General features: G+C 44.1%; 2 protein-coding genes across 5 annotated transcripts; one reads left to right on the top strand and one right to left on the bottom strand.

The window, feature by feature from the left end:
• The first annotated feature begins 1647 nt into the window (after positions 1-1647).
• On the top strand, positions 1648-14066 carry hps3 (HPS3 biogenesis of lysosomal organelles complex 2 subunit 1). 4 transcript variants are annotated; one of them, XM_066709572.1, is made up of 18 exons: positions 1648-2211; positions 2655-3164; positions 3303-3489; positions 3684-3772; positions 3889-4075; positions 4201-4282; positions 4441-4595; positions 5335-5436; positions 8044-8152; positions 8529-8716; positions 8825-9002; positions 9223-9453; positions 9644-9829; positions 9955-10152; positions 10246-10353; positions 12104-12310; positions 12737-12827; positions 12984-14066. In XM_066709572.1, the coding sequence occupies exons 1-18, from the start codon at positions 1995-1997 to the stop codon at positions 13109-13111; spliced, it is 3153 nt and encodes a 1050-aa protein (XP_066565669.1). In that variant the 5' UTR covers positions 1648-1994; the 3' UTR covers positions 13112-14066. The 4 variants fall into 4 exon arrangements, with proteins under 4 accessions (XP_066565669.1, XP_066565668.1, XP_066565671.1 ...); XM_066709571.1 differs by having other exon boundaries at positions 3285-3489; XM_066709574.1 differs by lacking the exon at positions 5335-5436.
• cp (ceruloplasmin) lies at positions 13252-23989 on the bottom strand. The gene is made up of 19 exons (XM_066709570.1): positions 23776-23989; positions 22460-22704; positions 21703-21915; positions 21351-21524; positions 20818-21072; positions 20481-20646; positions 20069-20208; positions 19565-19696; positions 18799-19013; positions 18390-18555; positions 17598-17810; positions 17247-17457; positions 16577-16716; positions 16160-16288; positions 15972-16078; positions 15433-15646; positions 15116-15255; positions 14396-14558; positions 13252-14305 (listed from the first exon to the last, which is right to left on the bottom strand). Exons 1-19 carry the CDS (start codon positions 23931-23933, stop codon positions 14247-14249), a joined length of 3240 nt encoding a protein of 1079 aa, XP_066565667.1. The 5' UTR covers positions 23934-23989; the 3' UTR covers positions 13252-14246.
• Between the last annotated feature and the right edge of the window lie 298 nt (positions 23990-24287).

The raw sequence follows: 24287 nt of genomic DNA, 5'->3' as shown, positions 1-24287 counted from the left end.
ATTGATTCATTCAACTCAAAAAGAATAGTTTCAGGTCAAGCTACAGATTTTTTCTGTAATCAAAATACCTGAAATGGCAACTTGGATACTTCAAACGAAAGGGTATGCGATATATAAAATATTATGAAATGGGTCAATAGAATCAGTTTAAATCCACAAACAAAATACATTTATGGAAACTGTTGTAAACATTAATGAACATCCAATTAACTAGTTGTATATAACAACAAGTATTTCTATTTCCCTCTCATACGCATTCCTGTATAAATCTCCCGCATTTAACAAAACATGTTCAAGCCAAAATGATGTTATTGGTACAGTGGACAAGAGCAATATATTACCAAAGGTAGGTGCATAAAATGTTATTCAAGCAAAAGTTAAAAAATGCCCATCTAGCATATTTCTTGACAATATTAAATACATCTTAAATATTGTTCATTTGGAACCATGGTTTCCCTGGTCTATATACATGTGCAAGAGTGGCAGGTTATGCTTTGCGATCGAATCAAAATGAGTTTGTACAATTTGGAAAGAAAGAATGCAGATGAATCTGGCCAGTCCTGAGCTGTGTAACAAGTCGCAGGCACCTACAGAGTTGGTACAAATGACAAAGGGGGGACTTCATGGGAGTACAGCAAAGTACATTTAAATCAAAGAAAAAAGGGAGAAAGTATTATTACCATTATTATTATTATTTAAAGTGCAATGGTAAAACTTACATTAAATAATCTACTTACTGTATAGTGCAACAATCTGATTTAGTTCATTTATGTAAATCATCATCATCAACCTTGATGCATCCACCGCTGGATGAAGGCCTCCCCAAGATGCTTCCACTTGCTTCATTCCCCAGCGTCTCTTTTCCAGGTCACACCACTGTCAAAGCTTATGATTTAATCTTCCCATTTCCAGGTGGTCTTCTTGGTCTTTACCTTCTACATAGGCCACCAATTAAGCAGAGCATGGCTTTTGCTTTGGTTTTGAACTTACCTGAAATTACAGCTATCAAAGCGGAATTTATGACAAATATGACACATTGATTTAACAGTACATGTCTGAAATACATCTTTCCACGCTTCCTCCATTGTAATATCTACATATTGGACGCATTTTACAATAATAGCCACCAACTTCAGGACAGGTGACCGCTTGGTGCTGTGATGTTATAACATTATAAAACAGTGTGTGTAAATTCACAAAAATCTTAGTGTTGCCTTTATATATCTATAATATACAGATTATATAGTTGAATATGGTATCGGGTAACAGTGCAGGAAATGTTTGTCAGAACAAGCTTTGCAAATAAATAATTGAAGAAACTAGCTAGTACTTTTTCCCCTTTCAATCTCAAGTTTCAAATAAAATACAATTTAAAAAGGAAACAGAGTAACTCTCGCTCAACGTGCTGCTTTGCTGGACCACACACATAACAACAGCTGATGCTCAGGAACAGGAGGAGATGACTTGCCATAAACAATGTAATAAACGCGGAAGTCTTCAGCCCTGACCAATAGAAAACTTTAAAATGTTTCGAATGTGGGCGTGTTTATAGATTGACAACACAACGAACCAATAGAAAAATCAAGATTTCAAGCCTTTTTAACAGTACCATTTTTTTAACCTATGGGAGGGCAGTTTGCGCTAAAACCTCCCCTTGACAGCAACATGATGTAAACAACTGGAAGTTTCAGTTTGCTCTGTCCGGCTGACGATTGACCGCTTTGTATTAGAAACAGTTTATTGTTGTTGTTTTTTAACGCAAACTGGAATATCTGTTTTAGAACGTGAGTTTGGGAGATTAAAGAAAACGAAACAAATCGTATTCCATCGTCATTCCACTCCCTATAGCGGGTAATCACAAGACGACTACACATGTGATACAGATCTACCCAAAACGCCAGGCACGGATTACCCTGATTGAAAAACATGCCTTTTGTCTTGTTTCTGTGACTGTTTGATAACCCGCCTGGCAACACATCGCAGCTGAAGTTGAAATGGTTCACGTATACAACTGCCACCCCTTCGCCTCGCAGCAGATCGTGCCCACGGAGCAGGAGCCCGGGCTGTTCTGCTGCGGGGGGGATGCCCTGTTTGTGGTGTCTGCGGGAGGATGCAAGATCGAGGCCTTTCTGATCGCCGAGGAAGGCTGTAGACTGATCTGCAGGATTGCCACCATGGGGAATGTGCAGAGCATCGCTCACAGCCAAATAGGTACCTGCCACTGGCCTCTGTCCGCTGGCCTCCTGCTGCAGCTCTTTATTCATTTATTGATTTATTTACTTAACGTCAGTTCACTTTGGCATTGTATCCTTCCAGCCAAAGTGCAAACCAGATACGAGAATATGTAGTGCAGCTGATGGATACTTATTAATTTTATTCAATATAAGTAACCTTAATTATCCAAATGGGGGTGTTTTTATTCATCAGAAACGTCAATCAGTGGATGTATGACTGTACATTTGCATTACTACTATATTATTATTATTATTATTATTATTATTATATGTGTTGATCTATGTATATGTAAATATGTAGTCTGTAGTCAAATTAAAAGAGTAAAATCTCAGAATGGTAAATGGAGTATAAGGTTTAGAGATAGTGTTCCGCCCCCATAGTTCAGTTACTCAACACGCTGTGCCATCTCTTTCACCCAGGGGACTACGTGGTGACGATCGAGGAGAAGAACAATGCCACCTATCTGCGGGTCTACACTAACTGGCGCTACCAGTCAGCCGAGAAGACCAGGGTGGGGGTCCGGCTCCTGGGGCACCTGCTGCGGGGCTCCTCGTTCCGGGCCGCCCCGAAGGAGCAGATGGAGATCATCGAGATGCCGCTGTTCGAGCCGCCGCTGTGTGTGTCGTGCTGCGGCGTCAGTGGGGACCTCCTGGTGGGCTGCACCCAGAGCTCGGTCATCTTCACCCTGAAGAGACGGGTCCTGAGCGAGCAGCAGTACGCCCTTGATTTTGAGCGCTTCCTCATCCTCCACACAGACGGCTGGACCCCGACGCAGGTGGCTTTCTGCGCAGGCTACGTGGCCCTGCAGAGGGATTTGGACGTGTTGGTGGTCAGGTTGGACCGCTTGGAACCATGCCCTTCCAGCCAGCACCAGCACACCCTGGCCTTGGAGGATGTGGTCATCGCCTGTAAGGAGGAAGGCCAGCCAGGTAGCATTCAAATTTACCACAACTTTTAGCTCATGATGCTGAAGTTTTATATGTACATGGGCTACTGGCCCTGTGTGAGAAGTGTGTGTGCTGTTGAGATTAAGAAGTGCTGTTTTTCAGCCCGGTATTGTTGCCTAGGTGTGAGGAGAGAGGGCAATTCTGCAGTGGCTCCTGCCCAGGATCCCGAGGATTTTTACGTGTTCCCCAAACTCCAGGAGCTGCTCGGGGAGGAGGCCCGAGACTGCGGGATCTCGGTCACCCTGGAGCAGACAGGCATAGAGCGGGAGCCCAGGGAGGAGCTTGGCATCTCATACGTTCTGTACAGGTAGGACAGTGTAAAACAGTCCACACCTGACCCACAGACCTGCTAGTCATACACTGCTGAATTTGTCAACAGTAGATTTGTTTTGTATTCAATCAAGCAGAAATCAAGGTCTGGTGATTCATGATCTCAGTGACGTTGGGACCAATTTGACACTTGATAGGGCTGTTCATATTGTACTATATTTTATCCACCAGGCGATTCGCTCCTGACTTTTTCCAAGGCTGCAGTGTGGAGGAGACCTGCCTGCATTCCCTTCAGCTTCTCCCTGTTTTCACAGCATCCAGTGAGTACTGTTTGGAGAGGTCAGGCAGTTCTGATTTCCCCCAATATTTCACCCAGCAGACTGACTGAGTGTCTATAGGATTTGTCATGGTTCTTTCTGGTGCTCTTCTGTGGCAGGTAACCAGGAGGTGTCTTGTGAGGAGAAGCAGAGAGAGCCAGTCAGCATCTTCTGTTATTTCTCCTTGCCCAGCATGGGCTACATCTACAGCCTTAAAAACACAGTGGAGCTGGTCTCTACCTACCAGTACCCTGAGAAAGCACAGCAGGCCGTGCTGAGCAACCACTTCCTGCACATTATCACCAGGTAACTCCACACTGGATCCCGGTGCCTTGTCTGCAGAGTGTCAGAGCACGTTGCAGTAGTCACAGTTCAGGACCAACAGAAGATAGATCCCTGCCATATTAAAATAACCCCCTCTCCTCCCTCAGAAACGCGTTGATGTGTTTCACAGTCCGGGTGAGTGCCGTGGTGGCCCGTGCCGAGGACCCCTACATCGATACGACCATTAAGGTAAGTACAGGCATGGTTTTATTTATACACTGGGGGTTTGCAAATACGTTTCCAACTTGGGCTGAGGCAAGCAGAGAGAAACGAATTCTGCCTGCAGGGCATCGATAATGGGGAAAACAGATTAAGTTAATTGATCGTCTTGTGATTTCTCCTCCCAGGCTTGCCCTCCCTCTACAATGGAGGTCTGTGCTCTCAGAATACAGCTCTTCATAGGTCTGAAAGCCCTGTGTCACGTGAGAAACCACGTGTTCTTGCTGACTGCAGCCGACTTGGAAAGCGAGGAGGACACGGCAAGAGCCACAAAGAGGGCACAGTACGTATCGAGCGAAAGAGGCCACGGGCTGAAAGCAGTCAGACACCGCAAAGCTTAGAGCTAGGAAAAACATGATTAGGTTTGGGAATGTCCATAAAAAATTGATGTCATTCTTTTTATGAAGCTTTATCTTTATTTTCTGTTAAATCTTTTTAAGTGCATGGATTGTCTGCACAAAACCTCCAGGTCCATTGCATTTTGGGATTTGCTTTTCCTAGGCCTTTGCATTTTAGATCAAATTGAACCCCTTCTGTGAAGCAGTTTAAACTGATTGTGTGGAGCTAACATATTGTGGAAAACTAAACACACAGGCCTTCCACTTCAAATCTAGAAATGCATTGCAACCTGGATTACAATTTGAAGTCAACCTTCTCCATGGACTTAAAACCTCATCAGCTTCCTGCTTCCTCTTACTGTCTGCGCTGTGATATAAAGGGTACATGACATCAAGGTGAAAACAAGCTGTTCAATTCCCCAGAACCAGTACAGTATAGAAACCCCTAAGCTCTCATTCATGTGAGAGGAACAGACATGTCCTCACTGAGCTTTTAAAGTTAAAAGTTACAAGTTTTTCCTGGGGGGAGGTCCCTGTGGCAGGGGGTACTGGGTTTGAGTCTGGTGGAAAATAATCTTAATTCTGTACATTGTAATGTTTTTTAGTTTTTCTCGAGTGTGGATTTTGATTCAATGTCACAGAATGGAACGGTGGATACATGAACTTTGTGCCACTTTGTTGTAGAGAATTGAAAGATCAGAAAACCCTAGCAGGGATTTTCCTAGCGGTAGGTCTAGAGCGGTCATCCACACCAGGATTAGAGCGCTTCCTGTCAAGATCATTACTGTAAGTTCCAGCCTCTCTCGGCTCCTCTGTCCTGTGCTTTGCTGCGGATTTCATTAAAAGCCTCTGCACTCTAACACATAACCCTGCTTCTGGTAATGACTTCCTTATGTGCACTGTGGCTTGCCAATCAAATTGTAGTTTGTCCTAATTATTAATTAATGAAAGATTTCCCCTAATAAGAAAAAAACAAGAAACCCTTATGAAAGTTTGCCGTGCTAATTTGTTTGGTCATTTGAGATTTACCGGTGTTTATTACCCTATATTTTTTGCTTAATTCGGTCAAAGAAAAGATAAATGTAGAAGTTAATCTCTCCAATGGTCTATGCAAGTATTTTACCTTGCTGTGGTTTGCTATGGTTTGTATCCTGGTTTTGCTATACCTCTCCATTCTTTACAGTGACTTCACTTGGTTTGCTTAACCATGCTAAATTCCAGGAAACTTTTATAAGGGTATCCAGTAATTGTGGTTCCTGTGTGATTTGTCAATAAGTTGTATTCTTAATAAATTGAAAAGCCCCTGCAGGGCTCCCATCGCAAAACTTGCCTGCCATAAAAAAAAAAATGTTTATAGGACCAAGGGAGGGTGAGAGGTATGGAAAATCAGTGTACTTTTGGAGCATCTTTGTTGTTGTTCCCAGCTTGTCATATGAGAGATAATTGGATTATACTTTATAATAAGACTAGTTTCTTAATATGATAAAATATAGAAGGTAGTCAAACAAACTACCAAAGTTTTCCTTGAAACCACGCCATCGTCCTAACATACAAAAATGACCATGGAAATGCCTTCTGTGAGACTGTTTTGGGGGGGCAAATATGGAACCAATCAAATAATTGTAGTACTGTTTAGCAATAGTAGCAATCATGTGAGATGCATACTAATTGTAATATCAAATTCTTTCTTTCATTTTAACTTTTTGCATTACCCATTTCAGTATTCCTACCTGCTGACAGAGTAGTTAAAGTAGCAGTTCCCCAGGGGTGGGGGAAAGAAAGATTGTGATAAATACTTGAATTACCCAACTGGATCGAATGACATTGCAAAGCATATACAATATACACTCACCTAAAGGATTATTAGGAACACCTGTTCAATTTCTCATTAATGCAATTATCTAACCAACCAATCACATGGCAGTTGCTTCAATGCATTTAGGGGTGTGGTCCTGGTCAAGACAATCTCCTGAACTCCAAACTGAATGTCTGAATGGGAAAGAAAGGTGATTTAAGCAATTTTGAGCGTGGCATGGTTGTTGGTGCCAGACGGGCCGGTCTGAGTATTTCACAATCTGCTCAGTTACTGGGATTTTCACGCACAACCATTTCTAGGGTTTACAAAGAATGGTGTGAAAAGGGAAAAACATCCAGTATGCGGCAGTCCTGTGGGCGAAAATGCCTTGTTGATGCTAGAGGTCAGAGGAGAATGGGCCGACTGATTCAAGCTGATAGAAGAGCAACTTTGACTGAAATAACCACTCGTTACAACCGAGGTATGCAGCAAAGCATTTGTGAAGCCACAACACGTACAACCTTGAGGCGGATGGGCTACAACAGCAGAAGACCCCACCGGGTACCACTCATCTCCACTACAAATAGGAAAAAGAGGCTACAATTTGCACAAGCTCACCAAAATTGGACAGTTGAAGACTGGAAAAATGTTGCCTGGTCTGATGAGTCTCGATTTCTGTTGAGACATTCAGATGGTAGAGTCAGAATTTGGCGTAAACAGAATGAGAACATGGATCCATCATGCCTTGTTACCACTGTGCAGGCTGGTGGTGGTGGTGTAATGGTGTGGGGGATGTTTTCTTGGCACACTTTAGGCCCCTTAGTGCCAATTGGGCATCGTTTAAATGCCACGGCCTACCTGAGCATTGTTTCTGACCATGTCCATCCCTTTATGACCACCATGTACCCATCCTCTGATGGCTACTTCCAGCAGGATAATGCACCATGTCACAAAGGTCGAATCATTTCAAATTGGTTTCTTGAACATGACAATGAGTTCACTGTACTAAACTGGCCCCCACAGTCACCAGATCTCAACCCAATAGAGCATCTTTGGGATGTGGTGGAACGGGAGCTTCGTGCCCTGGATGTGCATCCCACAAATCTCCAACAACTGCAAGATGCTATCCTATCAATATGGGCCAACATTTCTAAAGAATGCTTTCAGCACCTTGTTGAATCAATGCCACATAGAATTAAGGCAGTTCTGAAGGCGAAAGGGGGTCAAACACAGTATTAGTATGGTGTTCCTAATAATCCTTTAGGTGAGTGTAGGTTTTGAAGTTGGGTGTGATGTTGTTAGTTATATGTTTGCCAGACACATCATGTCTCTGCCAATGTAGTCTTCAGTGATTTTGAGCAGGTCTGTAGTGGAGAGATGTGAACTGTGAATCTTAAAAACAATCTTGCAATAATCATAAACATTTAACACACTGAATAGATAGGTGGAAAGTTAGATAGACAGATAGATATATAAATAGACATTTTACAGTAAGTAGTATTCTACATACCTCTCTCCAGTGCGGTAGTTAAAGTAAACTGACTACAGTGCAAGACTAACACCCTGCTCTCTGTGCTCTGTGCTCGGTCGTCCCTCAGGTCCAAAAAGGCAGCGACTCCAAAGCAGACGGAACCAGCGGATGGCGGTCACGGCTGGAACCTCTACGTCGTCAACACTGTGTCCACCATCCAGCTCTACAGAGAAATGGTACGGACTCTCAGAATATGAACCTGAAAGAGAGCTGGTGGGAAAAGCCACAAGCGTAAATGTCTCTGTACGGAATGAGTACAGAGAGACAACGCTACAAAGCTTGGACATGAACCCCAAGCACAGAACGGAGCACACACTAACACACATGGCCTGATGCAGATGTTTGTGCAGAATGAAGGTATCAATATCATGGGCACAGCACTGAGGTGCCCATTTTCATATGGGCAGCCTGTATTTGTTCCGTTCCGTAGGAATCTCCACTTCCAAGTTGATAGTGATAGCTCAGGAGCAGTGGGAGGGAGCGTCAACCGTGGTGGGGTTAGCCAAGGCGGAGATGGGCAGCCGTGACGGTGTGCTCTGTGCCCCGCTGCAGGTGGAGTACAGCAAGAAGTATGAGTCGTCCAGCCCCCGCTCCCACAGCTGCAAACACCTGCTGAGCGAGGCGCACCTGCTGCTCAGGGCCACATTGCAGGAGCCCGAGGAGAGGGGCCCTGCCGAACAGGACGAGCTGCAGGACGCCTTTCTGGACAGTTGTGCCCAGATGGCAGACTGCTACAGCAGGTGAGCACTCACTGTACCCATCCCAGATACGATCAAATCCCATCCCACCCCAGTTTCCTGCTGATAGGCTGACTGCAGTGCCGGTGATGTTGCCTGTTCTGTGTTTAGGAGCGATGAGAGGGATTGTCACCTTGCCCTCCCCTACTACAAGATGTCTTCCCTGTTGGTGACTGAGATCATCAACCGGAACGTGGCCTTCGGGGGCGGCACAGAAACCTTCGGGAAAGGTTTCCTGTTCTTCCTGAAGCACTCCCTGTACGAGGAGACCATGGAAGAGCTGAGTCAGGTAAACAAATCGCACCTAGAGGACTTAAAAATACATTAAACACACACGTGGTTTGTTAGCACGAGTGCAGAATTGTATCTGCCTGTTGACCGCCACAAAATGGCCATAAAATCGGTCAATGCAGGAAGTCAATGCACATTGCCCAGCTTGTGTGTGGGAGAGCGACCCAAGCACGGTCAGTGACTTTTGAATCCGGGCTTTGCTCTTCTTTTCTCAACAGGAGACTGCAGACAAAGTGCTGGACATCTTCAGCACTGTGGAGCCCTCCCAGCTGCCCCATGTGGTGTGCAGCCCCTTCATGAAGAACGCCACCAGCGCGGCCGCCTACTCCCATCTGCAGCACCTGGAGGCCTCGCTGCCCGCTGTCATCGTCACCCTGTGCAAGGCAGCCGTCGCCCTGAAGATGGGCGACCTGGCGCTGTACCGGCAGGAGATGGATCGCCACGCAGAGGTACAGAGGCAGGAGATTCTGAGCAGGGCATTGGATATATTACACCCATGGTCTAACACTATTTAATGTTATTTGAATAGCCCCCAAAATGGCCTCCCCAAAAAGAGCATTAAAAGCCAAGCAAAAAAAGCAGCTTGACAAGAGGCATCATGTAGAACAGATGCTGTAATTGCGGCCGGTGTCTCCACAGATGCTGCAGGTGTATGGCTTCCTGGAGGAACCCAGGCTGCTGCTGCATCGGCAGGGGAAGGCGGCAGTGCCCACAGCCCTGGCACAGCACCTGAGCGACATGCAGGATGGCCTGCTGGTGGCCGCCATGGTGGCGCTGCACGAGAACAGCAAGTTGAAGCTGGAGGAGGCGGACTCGTTCTTTCAGGTGAGAGGAGTGGAGCGTCGCGGAAAAGCCACTGAAATGTCACGGCTGTGAAATGTGCCGCAACGTCATGAATTTGGGAGGGTGTCCGAGAGGAAGGCTGGCTAATGTGTGTGTGTCTTGTTCAGGAGCTGTGTAGAGAGGGCAGCAGCCAGGCAGAGAGTGGGCCTCAGCTCCTGGTGGACTTCTGGGAAGCTCTGCTGGTGGCCTCTTCGCAGGGTGCCGTGATCCAGGAGCTGCTGTTCCGCCTGGCCTCGGTGTACATTGACCGCATCGCCAGGAGGGAGAGGTCCGGCATAAAGCCACTAAAGACGGCTGAGGACCTGGTGGGTTAAACGCACACCTTTGACTTTGGACTTTCTAGTGGTGTTTCTCATAGTGTTCAGCTTCACAGAGAACAATGACTTTTATTTTAATAGATCAATTCCTGCTCTCACTACGGGCTGCTCTTCCCCTGGGTGAACGTCATCACCCCCCCCCAGTTCAACCTCACCCACGACTACCAGGAGGACCTCCAGAAACTACAGGTGAGACAGGTTCTGGATCCTGTTGTTTGGAAGCAGGCCGCTGTCTTTAAAGGTCTGTTCTGTGCATAGTCAGGCCCCAATTGCATCGCATATACAGTGAGGGAAAAAAGTATTTGATCCCCTGCTGATTTTGTACGTTTGCCCACTGACAAAGAAATGATCAGTCTATAATTTTAATGGTAGGTGTATTTTAACAGTGAGAGACAGAATAACAACAAACAAATCCAGAAAAACGCATTTCAAAAAAGTTATACATTGATTTGCATGTTAATGAGGGAAATAAGTATTTGATCCCCTATGAATCAGCAAGATTTTTGGCTCCCAGGTGTCTTTTATACAGGTAACAAGCTGAGATTAGGAGCACTCTCTTAAAGGGAGTGCTCCTAATCTCAGTTTGTTACCTGTATAAAAGACACCCGTCCACAGAAGCAATCAATCAATCAGATTCCAAACTCTCCACCATGGCCAAGACCAAAGAGCTGTCCAAGGATGTCAGGGACAAGATTGTAGACCTACACAAGGCTGGAATGGGCTACAAGACCATCGCCAAGCAGCTTGGTGAGAAGGTGACAACAGTTGGTGCGATTATTCGCAAATGGAAGAAACACAAAATAACTGTCAGTCTCCCTCGGTCTGGGGCTCCATGCAAGATCTCACCTCGTGGAGTTTCAATGATCATGAGAACGGTAAGGAATCAGCCCAGAACTACATGGGAGGATCTTGTTAATGATCTCAAGGCAGCTGGGACCATAGTCACCAAGAAAACAATTGGTAACACACTACGCCGTGAAGGACTGAAATCCTGCAGCGCCCGCAAGGTCCCCCTGCTCAAGAAAGCACATGTACAGGCCCGTCTGAAGTTTGCCAATTAACATCTGAATGATTCAGAGGAGAACTGGGTGAAAGTGTTGTGGTCAGATGAGACCAAAATCGAGCTCTTTGGGATCAACTCAACTCGCCGTGTTTGGAGGAGGAGGAATGACCCCAAGAACACCATCCCCACCGTCAAACATGGAGGTGGAAACATTATGCTTTGGGGGTGTTTTTCTGCTAAGGGGACAGGACAACTGCACCGCATCAAAGGGACGATGGACAGGGCCATGTACCGTCAAATCTTGGGTGAGAACCTCCTTCCCTCAGCCAGGGCATTGAAAATGGGTCGTGGATGGGTATTCCAGCATGACAATGACCTAAAACACACAGCCAAGGCAACAAAGGAGTGGCTCAAGAAGAAGCACATTAAGGTCCTGGAGTGGCCTAGCCAGTCTCCAGACCTTAATCCCATAGAAAATCTGTGGAGGGAGCTGAAGGTTCGAGTTGCCAAACGTCAACCTCGAAACCTTAATGACTTGGAGAGGATCTGCAAAGAGGAGTGGGACAAAATCCCTCCTGAGATGTGTGCAAACCTGGTGGCCAACTACAAGAAACGTCTAACCTCTGTAATTGCCAACAAGGGTTTTGCCACCAAGTACTAAGTCGAAGGGGTCAAATACTTATTTCCCTCATTAACATGCAAATCATTTTTTAACTTTTTTGAAATGTGTTTTTCTGGATTTTTTTGTTGTTATTCTGTCTCTCACTGTTAAAATACACCTACCATTAAAATTATAGACTGATCATTTCTTTGTCAGTGAGCAAATGTACAAAATCAACAGGGGATCAAATACTTTTTTCCCTCACTGTACAGTACAGTATTTTCCTCAACTTGGGCTAAACAAAAACCTGCTCTCCTTCTCCCACCGTCTCCCAGGCCCTGCTGTGCGGCCCCTCCCTGGACGTGTCCTCCATCTTCCCCCTGCTGGAGCAGCTGTCAGACAGCGATGGCGTCGGGCTCGGTGTGCACGTGCTCTGTGCCACCAAGCTGGGCCAACACGAGCGCTGCATCGACAGCCTGCTGGACCGCTGCCCTGAGGCCATAGTGCCCTACGCCAACCACGAGCTGCTGCAGGACAGGATGGTGCGTCCAACAAACCACACAATCAACTACACATTTGCCCGGCTGAACACACACACACACACACACACACACACACACACACACACACACACACACGCACGCACACATCTATATTACTATTTTACTTTTCACAATGAACAATTGTTACATCAGTAGGTTTCCTACCCTAGTTTATGCCCCCAAAACAGCCGTTGTCAACACTGGATCCAGTTAAGTGATCAAAGAAATAAACCTAACCTTAACAAACGCCTATGTTTACAGAAAACTCTAACCCTGACCAAATTGCAACCCTAATTTAACAAAATACCACTAAATTTCTCACAATAATACTCTTAACCACATAAACACTATTGAACAGGAAGAGTTCAGGTTAGGTACATAACTGTTATTAATTTTAGTATTTTTTTCCCCGCACTTCTCTTCTAGGTACTTTGGTGGCAAAAGCTTTTACCTGAATTATGCAAGAGAACAAAATCTACTGGCACTGACAATACTGTGTTGTTGTCATCACTGAAAGGTTAGATTATTTTATGTATTTAAAATACTGTCCAATGTTGGAATGTGGACAAACATTGCATGTTTAGCAACCTGTGTGAACAGAACTTTGACCAACATTGAGGGATTTTACTAAGTTGTGAAATCTGAACTGTTTGTCTTTTTCCCCTGAGTGCAGAAACATTGGTGGTGGTTGCCATGGAGCTCAGCCCACTGGAATTCCTGAAGCTGTTGCCGGACGACGGGACGGCAGCGTTCTTCCTTCCTCATCTTCTCCATTGCGCTCAGAAGAGCATCACGGCCTGAGGGACGCCAAGGACAAGCTCTTATGGAAAGGGGACCCAAATTTCCCCAAAATGTACACTTTTGGACAGAACCACTAAATGTAGGCCACAATTATGACTAAGAATGTTGGACAAAAGTTCAGCTTTCTTACTCTTCATCACTACAGTTCTACTATGTATTTATTATGTTTTATTTATTCATCTTTTTACACTTTTTTGTTACAAAAATAATAAGCAAACAAAAAAAACATTTCTGTAGCACAGTTCCAGCTTCATGGTTCTCTTACCCTCAGCCTGTGTTGGGTTCATGGACTGAATATACAGAACCAAAGAATCGAATTGTACATTTCACACATTGGATTCATGTACTTTTATTACTTGGCCACAAGTGGGCACTGTAGGAATAATGAAAACTATACATTGGGGGAAAATGTTACACAGCAGGCTTCTGGTTGTGTTTATTTCACCACAGGCTTTTAGTTTATGCTTTTATAGAGTTTCCTGCTCCATGTCAAAGTTGGGGAGCCCATACTTCACTTATCCCATACTGTGAATTTTTCTTACCTTTAACTTTTAAGTTCAGTATTAATAACACGTGCAGCTTTTGTTTCCATTTTATTTTTGTGACCACTAAGTGGTCCTGTAGGTACACCATAAGTCTGCTAATACAACATAATATACAATAAAATAAAAAGCTCTAAATGATAATACAAAGGTAAAATGCCATTGTCTGTTATTGGTTACAAGGCACAACTTGTGGGAGCTGGTGCTGAGGATATGACTTGATTTCATGAGGGTGCATCTCATCTGTTCACTGCATCGCAGAATTGGTCTTCCTGCATTCAAATCGCAGGGGAAGTATTTATAGACTTTGATCCGTAGGCTCTGGAACGTCTGCAAAGTATAGCAGGAAAAGTCCGCATCCAGTAAGGAGCAATTTCAATCCTAAAAGTTTTTTTTTTTTTTAAAGCAGTTTACTAAGAAATCCATTTTGCAATTAAAATAAGTATGACAAGTGAAATAGATTTCTAATCACAAAATAGAATGAAAAAAATATTTAAGATCCAGGACAGAACAGAATGCTCAGCATGAGACCAAATCAACACTGGGGATTTCTTTTCATGTGGTTGGTTTAGTTTTCTGATCCTCTAGTTCTTCTATCCTTTGAAGTGCTCTTTGAAAAAGTCCTTCACTGCACTCAGAGGGCCCTTTGACTCTGTGAAGGCAAACAAAATCAGTGTGAGATGGTTTCAATACGTTTATCCCCTCCTTCCCTCCACCCCATCCCTTTCTCCCCTCGGCTCACTCTCTTTCTCCAGCACAGTGTAGGTGGTCTCCATGCCCGCGTGGATGTGGTCGGTGACGTGGCAGTGGATCAGCCAGGTACCCGGGTACTCCGCCTTCATCTCCACTGTCTGGAAGGTGGCCGGGAAGAGGTCAAACACGTCTGCGCGGTGAGCCCCGCTCAGCTGGACACACGGGAAAGGAAAAGGTTTAATTGCACCTCGCCTCCTAAATACACTAACAGCTAGGATTCTGGGTTATTCACAATTTCACAGATTAAATAAATAAATAAATTCTTGTTGTTCCTCACTTTGTTCCGGAACCCTACCGAGAGCCAGTAAAGTCAGTAGGATACAATACAATGTGTGGAAAGAAAAAAAATTCAAATAAAAATGGAAGCTAACCAAAGATTCTCTTTCCGGGATTATGATGAATCATTGCCCAGGGACATAGAGCAGCTCTCTTTAGTTGTCACACTTTACTACCTTGAGTTTAAGGGTGTTGTAGTAAAGACTTAACAATACGCCAGCTATGAAGAAAAACAATCTGTCAGATGAGAAGCTACCGGTACGCACTCCCCAGCTTGTTATATTTAGAAACCTAGAGCAAGTCAGCAGCACCTGAATGACAGACGTGTTCAGAATGAGAATACAGTCGTTCTCAGCTGGAATGAAGGGAAGGAGATGCTGAAGGACTCTCGGGGTGCGCCCCTGATCAAGATGGGGTCAGAGTGCGGCCGTACCTTGTAGTCGAAGCTGTGTCCATGGAAGTGGGCCGAGTGCATGTCCACCTCGTTCCCCATGCCCATCAGGTACCAGTACACCTTGTCCCCCACGTACATCGTCAGCCCCTCCAGGTTTCCGAATATCAGGCCGTTGATACCTGCACACAGAAGTGATCACTCAGTCTCTGACATGAGGCATGACCTGTGGGAGGGGTAAGGAGGAGGATTCTGGACATGCCAGGCTCTGTGCTGCATTAGTGTGAATTTTCAGTTACTTGGTTGGGGGTCATCATTATTAATATTAATATTCTAATGCCTCACGGCTGCTCACGCACCATGCATCTTATTGCTTTCAATGAACTCCTCGTCGTCCTTGCAGATCACATTCTTCACATAGGTTTTGATGTTTTCGTCCAGGTACCAGGATTCGTTCTCATCAAACACCAGAAACAGGAGGGCAAACTCCTCTATTTCCTTCCTCAGCCCAATCTTCTTCAGCAAGTTTTTCTTGCAGATGACGATGGGTCCAATCAACCCGCTGTATAAATCCTGAGGAAGGAGGAGACAGGGGTGTTACGCCCAGTGCAGTGCGGTCGGCATGCAGGCACTAAAGAGACCTACATTTTTGTCCTCAGCTACCATCCACAAGATGGAATAAAGAGTTTAAAGACTTCTAACAAACTAGAAAATGTACGGTATGTCACAAAACTGAATACATTCTATTTGTTTATTCTGGAATAACAATAAAAGAAAAAGGAAAGATAGTCTTAACTGAAATAGGTTTGTAATTTGTGTTTAATGTGCCAAAAATGTGTAATGTGCCAGTGTTGTGATAAGGCCACAATGAAATTATACAGGACATCAAAAGTTTTACCTTGATAGCATCCACTGTGGAGAAGTAGGCCCCAATAGAGCATTCTTCCTCACCTTCCCCAGGGCCTCCATTCTTGGGAATAAACCAAGTGTATGTCTGGGTCTCGCCTGCAAGGAGACAGTCAGTCAGGCTACAGTTTTGTGGACACCACTCTTATTCTCGTTCTCTGAGCAGTGAAGCGATATTACCTGGGGCGGTTTCCACAATGTCAGGGCTTTCAGTCTTCACTCCATGTGCATGAATAGAGTAGGGCCTCCCCGCCAGGTTTTTAAAAACGATTTTTAGTTTATTTCCAACTTCAGCGCGGATCATGGGTCCTATGGAGGGGAAAAATAGATTTTATTTTGGAACTCATTTTGCAAAGTTTTAGAGACCGGAGGCTCAACACCAAACAAATTACAGAATAAGAAGGAATTAATTGCTTATCGACCTCACTTTTTTGCGATTCCAATTCCAGAACGCTTTTAAAACCAGTTCTGAAAAATGTCAAGTTACTTTATGTAAGAGCTGATTTCCCCAAAAGCTTTTCTTGCATCGCCACACTGGTAAACACATTCAGTGCCAACCCTTTGATATCATTCGGGCCCTTTCACTCCAGTACGTACCAAGGATTCCCAGGTGTTCCTCCTCTTCTGCTCTCTGCTTGGGTGTAGTGAAGCTCTCATCAGTGAACTCCCTATAAACCACCTTCTTGTACTTGGAGCCGATGAACCGCTCCCCTTTCTCTATGAAGACGTTGCCAGGGCTGAAGACCAGATGAAGGAAGAAGAAGAGTTTTAAAAATGAGGAAAATGAGGAACTGCGATGCGAATCTACCCCAGTCTTTTTAAAATCGCTTAATTGACTGATGTCATTTTCAAATGGGTTTCAAAGGAAGATGTTTCAATGGTTGTGGATGGTTGAGCCATTATCTGGAGCAGTGGTTCCCAACAATGGGGTCATGACCAAATCTGGGGTCACAGCATAAAGAAATGGGATCACAAGGTCAGGGTGATTTTTGTTTAATGATTTTTTCCCCCCGTTATATGTTTAGATATCAACTTAAAAATATGAAATGAATTACCTTAAATGGAAAATATAAACCACATTAATGTTCACAGGAATGGGATATCTATGATAAAGACATGTCAAAGCATTCTTGGGGGTCAGAGACAAATTTGACTGTTTAAATGGGGTCTCAGTGAATATAAAGATGGGATCTAGAATTAAACAGGCTCCAGCTACATTCCAGCCACAGGACAACCAAGGTGGAAAAAAATGTCCTGCTCTGTGTACCTTTCCTCATGAAATTTGTGCCTCTCATCCTCCCAGGTGCGGTTGGGAGAGTAGTCCCATTCCACCTCCACGGCTGCGATGTAGTATTTCTTGTCTGTGAAGGTGAGCAGTTTCGTGTTGGAGTCCCACCAGTGACATTTCTCAACGGTATACTTTGCCTTCATGCCGCCCCTGAAGTGGTCCGTGGTCCTGCAGACGACCTCCATCTCCCCTGTGCACAGGCAAGCCCACGTTAGAACGTGTCAAGTCAGGTGATCAATTTCTCCAGACATGCACTGCACCCTGGAGAAAACTGAGCAGCGGGGGCAGGCCAGACTTTACATTACAAGGGAAACCTGCCCGAAACCTTACCCATGGCGTCAGGCTCCATGATGACGGTCTGGGACACATGTGGGAAGAGGTTAACCACGTCTCTCCGGGTCCCCTTGGTAGTGAAGGTGTTGCCTTTGAAATAAATTCCATGGATGTCTGCTTCCGAGCCAAGGCCTGAGAGGTGCCAAGACACCTTGTCTCCTTTACACATCTTCAGGCCCTGCAGATTCCCATACATGTACCCATTGATGGCTGGAAGAACCAAAGCAAAACATATTGAGAACATCTGAGATTTTGACCTCCTTCTCCTCCTCCTTAGAACAACCAATCAGTGCAAACGCTGCACTAGTCCAAGAGGCCAGTCTTGCTTGTTTCGTTTGTTTGTTGAAACCCTCCAGGACCCTCCCCTGGGGAGTCAGCATCCACAGCATGACTGAGAAGCTTCCTCCACACAACACCCAGAATCCTCTATCCTGAAAGGTGCATGCTGTTCTCAATCCTGAACATAGGTTAGGTTTTAGACCATTTTGGATTTTGTGTTTTTCTGTTGTGTTACTACTCGCTGCACTCTGTCAATGTTGGTAGCCAGAAATCAGTATTCTACAAAGAGACTGCACAAGTGATAACAGGTTTAGTATATCCATGGTTTGATTTTAATTCTAAAATGATCTGATATCTATTCACATGTTGTTAGTTTTTTTTAATCCATCTTCCTACACTGGATGGCTTTATGAGCATGAGAATGGTTATAGGCCAGTGTGGTACAAATCTAAAGAGGCTGCCTACACTTCAGTGCAATGGGGTGTTTTTCTCAGTTAGGGTGGTGCTCACAGTGCATTTTGTTGGACTCCTCAAAGTCCTCATCCTCCTTGTCCACATCCTCCTTGTCCACAGTTCTGGGAGCTCTTGCAAACATCTGGATGTTTTCGTTCAGGTACCAACTCAGGTTCTCATCAAAAACAGTCACCAGCAGATGGAATTCTTTTGCTACATTTTTCTGAAAGATTTCAAAAAGCAAAAATAAGTAAAGAAATAATTCCTCCAATGTTCTTTTTCAAATACACAAGGACCCGATTCAAAGCAAACTGTGTGGAACATTACCAGATGGACGATGTTCACTAGAGCGCAACGCATTCATTACTGCATCTGTGCAGAGCTGGGTGTGTCCCAGTTAACAATTGCTTACAAAGCCAATGGTGTTGTGCAACAGACCCAGTTGAGCCTCTGTGCAGCTTCCTACCTGTTTCCCAGCTTTCAGGGTCTGTTGCCTACACACCAGCAGGGGCCCGACCAGTCCAGAGCTGGTGTCTTTCACCGCATCAGTTGCAGAGAAGTACAGGCGAGTGATGCAGTCGGGGTCATCAGCAGTGGGCCCACCCTCTGGGGGAACAATCCACTCGTAGGTGAAGTTGGAGCCGGGCAGCACGTGGGAGGCAGCAGATGGGGGCATTTGCCCTGGAGGATAAACAGTTATTGACCAACGTTTACTTACCACACAGTCACAAAACCACAGCCCTTCTTTACTGCAGTTCACAATGTATTCAGCTTCCCCTTAGGTTAGACATCTTAATTAATTAATGTATATGTTTTGTGCCCAACAGAACGATCTTTAAACCTGATATAAAGGCCTTTCTTCCCCCTATCCTGTCTTTTATTAATGTGAGTTTATGTATTAAAAAGTGATTGCATAATTTATGAAAACGTGAGTATCTAATGTGGCATACTGGTTAGGGCTCTGGAGCAGAGGGTCGTGGCTTTAGGTGGGGCACACTGCTGTGGTTCCCTTGAGCAAAGGTACTTTACCTAGATGGCTCCAGTTAAAACCCAGCTGTGTAAATGTGTAACTGTGTTAAAATAATGTGATATTGTAACAATTGTATGTCACCCTGGATAAGGGTGTCTAAGAATTATAATAATAATAAAATGCTACTTTTCTCAGAAGCCCTGATGTTTCATTTGCCCTCTGCTTGGAGAAATATTTTACAGTAAACCTCAAACCCTCTAACCTCCGAAGTAGAAAGCTCCCTCGTTGGCTTTGGTGTAATGCAGCCCGTGTGGCTGCATGCTGTAAGGACGGGACGCGTTGTTCCAAAAAGTCACCCGGATGATATCTCCGACCTCTGACCTCATTACAGGACCTGGGAGAGAGCCCACAGGTCATTGCTCCCCCCTGCTGTTGGTGTTTGCTCTGGCTCTAATCTAGGAATTATAGGTAAGTTTGTCTAAAGCTGTTCTTTCTTTATTGACATTTAAATAAAGCAGAATAAAACACAGTCAGTAAATTTGTGCTGACATGGTCCACTGAGCAATCATTAAGTAACATAGAAACTGAAAATTACCACCAACGTTTTTTTTTTAAATGTTACAATACATGCAGAACTGAAACACAAAGGCTTAGTGGAGCAGTTGCACTTAAAAATGCATCACTGTATGTTATTTTAAAATGTTTTTGTTAGACTAAATTAGAAGACAGATTGCCAAATATACAGCAACACCATGCTTTTTCTTACCCAGAATTCCTAAGTGCTCTTCCTCAGCTGTCCTCTCCTTGCGTTTGGTGAAGGTTTTGTCTGTGTACTCGACGTAAACGGCCTTCTTGTATTTCCCTCCAATTCTGTGGGCACCAGTTTCAAAAAATGGCTCTGAATCCCTAATGGCACAAGGTCAGAGAGAGAGAGAGTCACATGTTCAAAATGGAGTCCAGTCAGTTCTCTGGTTGGAATTTGTATTATTCTGGACACGTTTAAGGTGAACACTACCCAGGGTTTTCTCAAATACTGTGCTAAGGTGAAAGGTGTTCACCTATACACCTCAGCTCTGACTTACACCAGAACCAGGAACACTGAGAGGTAGTTGTCTTCAGCCTGGTGTTACATACAACCCACAGTTTAGAGTCACAAAGAAGAGGCTGTGCTGTTCTACCTGTCAGATATTAAGGCTTCCCCTGAGAACTGGTTGATCTGTGTCGGCCCATAATCCCAGATGACTTCTTCAGCAGCGATGTAGTATTCCCGGACTTCACCCCGAGGCCTGGGCCAGTGAACATTGGGGAAACAGTTCTTCACTTCAAAAAATGCCTGCATCCCAGCTAGAATAAAAAATGGATGATAAAGAGCTTTGTGAACTGCAGACAATTTATTTTTAAATGCCTGGCTTTCATACCACAGTTCATAATGACATGGGGAAGATGACAATTTAGACATGCATACAAATTGCACCTCATTTAAGTCTAAGCTTATCTTGGCAGTCTATACAGTACCTTCCTCGTGGTCGTTGACCTGGCAGCCCAGCAGCCATTTCCCAGGGTTCACGGAAATCATCTCGACATTGACAAAGGTCGCCGGGAAGAGGCTTATGGTGTCCACGTGGTGCTTCCTGTCCGTCAGGATCTGCCCGTGGAAATAGGCAGAGTGGATGTCCACCTCATTCCCCATCCCGAACAGGTGCCAGGCCACCTTGTCTCCCACACACATCATCAGCCCCGGCAAATTCCCATATACGTAACCATTGATCGCTAGAGCCAAGCACAGTAGCATCAAGATAATCATTAGTGATATCATTATTATTCATAATACTAATCATTATGACAATATTGTACAATTTGGTAACACTGCCCCTGCACCCATTCTGACATCTTTGTTTCTGAAATGTTCACGCTCAATGCAAACAATTAAATCAATCAGTAGTTGGGCACTTCAGGCCCACAATTTTCAGTGTCTTCATTACTGGCCAGATGTAAACTACCTGTGAGCCGCATGTCATTCAACTGACTCTTCAAAGCTCTCATCTCACCGTGCATTTTGTTGCTCTCCTGAAACTCTTCATCTTCTTTGTCTACTTTCTTAGGGGCACTGCAGTAGGTCTTGATGTTGTCGTCCAGGTACCAGCTCAGGTTTTCATCAGAAACTGTGAACATCAGTGCGTAGAGGTAGCTGGCAGCTTTGTCGCCGAACACATCGAGTGTGCCTGAAAGGAGGAGGCAGAACGCAGAGGAAGAATGCTGAGTAGGCCTGAGTACTGCCTACATCCTGTACACACTGGGATGAATTTAGCGCCACTCTTTGGGTTAGGGGTCAAGTTTTAGTAACGGTGTGTGTTAGGGTCAGGGGATGTGGGTAAACCTGTATGACTCAGTTTCTGCTACCTTTCTTGCAGATGATGAGGGGGCCGATGAGTCCAGAGGACACATCCTTTGGTGCGTCTATGTGTGAGTGGTAGATCCGCGTCAGGCAGGGTGTGTCATCCTCGGTGGGGGCGTGGGATCCAGAGAGCTCCCACACGTAGGTGTAGTTTTTGCTAGGATAGACATGGTCATCATCTTTCTCCTCCTTCTGCGTACCATCTGGGTAAAACGCACCTGAGGAGAAGAAAATTCCCTCAATTAGTTATTTCAGTACATGCAACCAGCTGGAGACTGGGTACCTGCAGGCTTCCCACACTTGTCATTTAAAGCAGGGTCTCAAACTCAATTCCTGGAGGGCCATGTGTATGCTGTTTTTTGTTCCGAGTCCTCAATTAATATTAATTATTCAATTGGACATTTAAAACATATATTTTTATGTATTTTACAGTTGAATGTCTAAAACTGCATTTGATTTGAGGTACACAGTTGCTTATAAAATATCCTGGGGCATGGATAAGTGTTTAAATGTATCTAGCTAATTAAACATTTAGACCAATTACGTCATTGAGGACTGTTGGAAAGAAAACCAGCATACATGCGGCCCTCCAGGAACTGAGTTTGAGACCCCTGATTTAAAGGGTAGAAAACAACAGCACAAAAAGAGTAGTCATGGATAGGTCATGATGAAGGACCAATTTTGCCAATGGAAAAGGTTTGTCAAATAAAAATGGGTTTGGAGCACATTGTATAATCGTTTGTGTTGAATTCAGCTCTTTACCTTCATTGGCCTTTGTGTACTTCATGCCATGGGAGTGGATGGTATAAGGCCTGGAAGCCATGTTCTTCAGGTGAATAGTAATAGTGTCTCCCTCTTCCGCAGCGATGACAGGCCCCAGGTAGCCCAGCCACTTTTCCTTTTCCAATTCCTGTGTGAAGGAGCCGTCTGTGTACTGGTAGTACACTGCCTTCTTGTACACACTTCCTATGCGCATCTCTCCTCGCTGGAGGAAGGTAGCAGCGTGCCTTTAACATATCAAGTTTATCAAATATCAAATTTAAAATGTGCCCATTTGCCTCTGCATCCATTCCCACCTTGAAGTTACAGCTCACAGCATGAAGGTGATTACATGAAGATGGTGCAGTCAGTATTTTTCAACATCACTTAAATGTCATAGAAACAAAACCAAGAAGATACATACACATAACTATTGACTAATCAGTTTCTAAATATGCATCTGTGAAAAACAGTAGCAGAACAAACATCTCAAAATACACGATATTGGAATATATTCAAACACTGTAAGAGTTCAGCTTATTTTGTGTTTTCTAGTCCAAAGAGATCTTAGTAATTCTTGCATTTGAATTAAGTTCAATAACATCATAATAACCAATAACATTTAGGTAAACTGCCTCTTTAATTGTAAAGACAGCAGGTCCGTGATTAACAATCTTACATCACAGTGATTGTACTGTACCTTTAAACTGATACTGTTGAAGTCTTACCATTAATAAATAAATAAATAAATACATACATCCATACATAAATAAATAAATACATTTAAAAAAGTGTATTTTATGCATAAAATATATGTGGAGTAGCAGTAAAATTCAAATCCCAGGTGGGGGACACTGATGTTGTACCCTTGAGAAAGCTACCTCGATTGCTCCAGGAAATGCCCAGTTGCATAAATGGGTACATTGATATTAAAAATTATATATTATAAAATTATAAAAAAGTTATATATTGTAACAATTGTAAATCACCCTGGATTAGGGCGTCTGCTAAGAAATATAATGAACTGAAGAAGCGTGGGCAACCTCATGTACATGTAATCCACAATCGCTCTTCTTTGACGTTAATCAGAATCTGTGGAATTAAACATTAAGTAACTGAAACAAATTGAACAATTATCAATTTCATGTTCTGCTATTACGCTTGTCTGGGGTCTTAAAATATGACGACTATGTTAAAATAAATAATAATCGAAATTATAATAACATAATATTACATAATCTGTGTAATGCTGTTAAAACATCATTACTAATAATGATGGAAGAACAGCAAAACAGAAGAAAGTAAAATGGTCAACTTACTTGTCATCCGTCAGGGATTTGTTCAAAACTAAATTCATTTTGCTGGGAGCATAGTCCCACTGCACCTCTTTGATGCCAATGAAATATTGCCTCGGTGCTCCGGAGACCGCGGCCGCAAGATAAAATAAGAAAAAGAGGAGATTTTGAAAGTTGTTCATTGTAAATTATAATTCGTAGTAATAGCAGCAGTATTTTGTGCACAGAAGTTGGAGCTGCACAGACCAAAGAGTTGACCTCTGTAGCATTTATAGTCTTGCTAGTGACCACTATTTGTTTTAACCACGACGTTGCACAAAAACGCAGCCAGGGCTTTGGACAGCACTGCTATCACAGTAAACCAGCTGCCCACACGTCCCTTATCAGCTGCTCATATTCTCTGACTTTGCTCTATTATGAAGGAATAGCCCACAAAGACTACAAGAGTAACTAAAGTGCATATGCTTTGTAAATTGTATTCCACCTGATCGGATTTGGGCAGCAGAACTGTTCTTTTCATTGTGTTTCTACCACAG

Source organism: Amia ocellicauda, chromosome 7 (genome assembly GCF_036373705.1).
Source record: "Amia ocellicauda isolate fAmiCal2 chromosome 7, fAmiCal2.hap1, whole genome shotgun sequence".
NCBI classification, from domain to species: domain Eukaryota; kingdom Metazoa; phylum Chordata; class Actinopteri; order Amiiformes; family Amiidae; genus Amia; species Amia ocellicauda.
Note: the sequence above shows the minus strand (reverse complement) of the source record. Positions and strands in the feature narration are given on the sequence as shown.

Bases quoted from the DNA above. Each gene is read 5' to 3' on its own strand.
- hps3 (XM_066709571.1), top strand. From the start codon at position 1,995: ATGGTTCACGTATACAACTGCCACCCCTTCGCCTCGCAGCAGATCGTG. The intron at 3,490-3,683 runs GTAGGACAGTGT...TTTATCCACCAG, and splicing joins ATCTCATACGTTCTGTACAG to GCGATTCGCTCCTGACTTTT. The intron at 10,153-10,245 runs GTGGGTTAAACG...TTATTTTAATAG, and splicing joins TAAAGACGGCTGAGGACCTG to ATCAATTCCTGCTCTCACTA.
- cp (XM_066709570.1), bottom strand. From the start codon at position 23,933: ATGAACAACTTTCAAAATCTCCTCTTTTTCTTATTTTATCTTGCGGCC. The intron at 20,209-20,480 runs GTAGAACAGCAC...TTGTGCCATTAG, and splicing joins GAAGCCTTAATATCTGACAG to GGATTCAGAGCCATTTTTTG. The intron at 19,697-20,068 runs GTAAGAAAAAGC...GCTCTCTCCCAG, and splicing joins AGAGCACTTAGGAATTCTGG to GTCCTGTAATGAGGTCAGAG.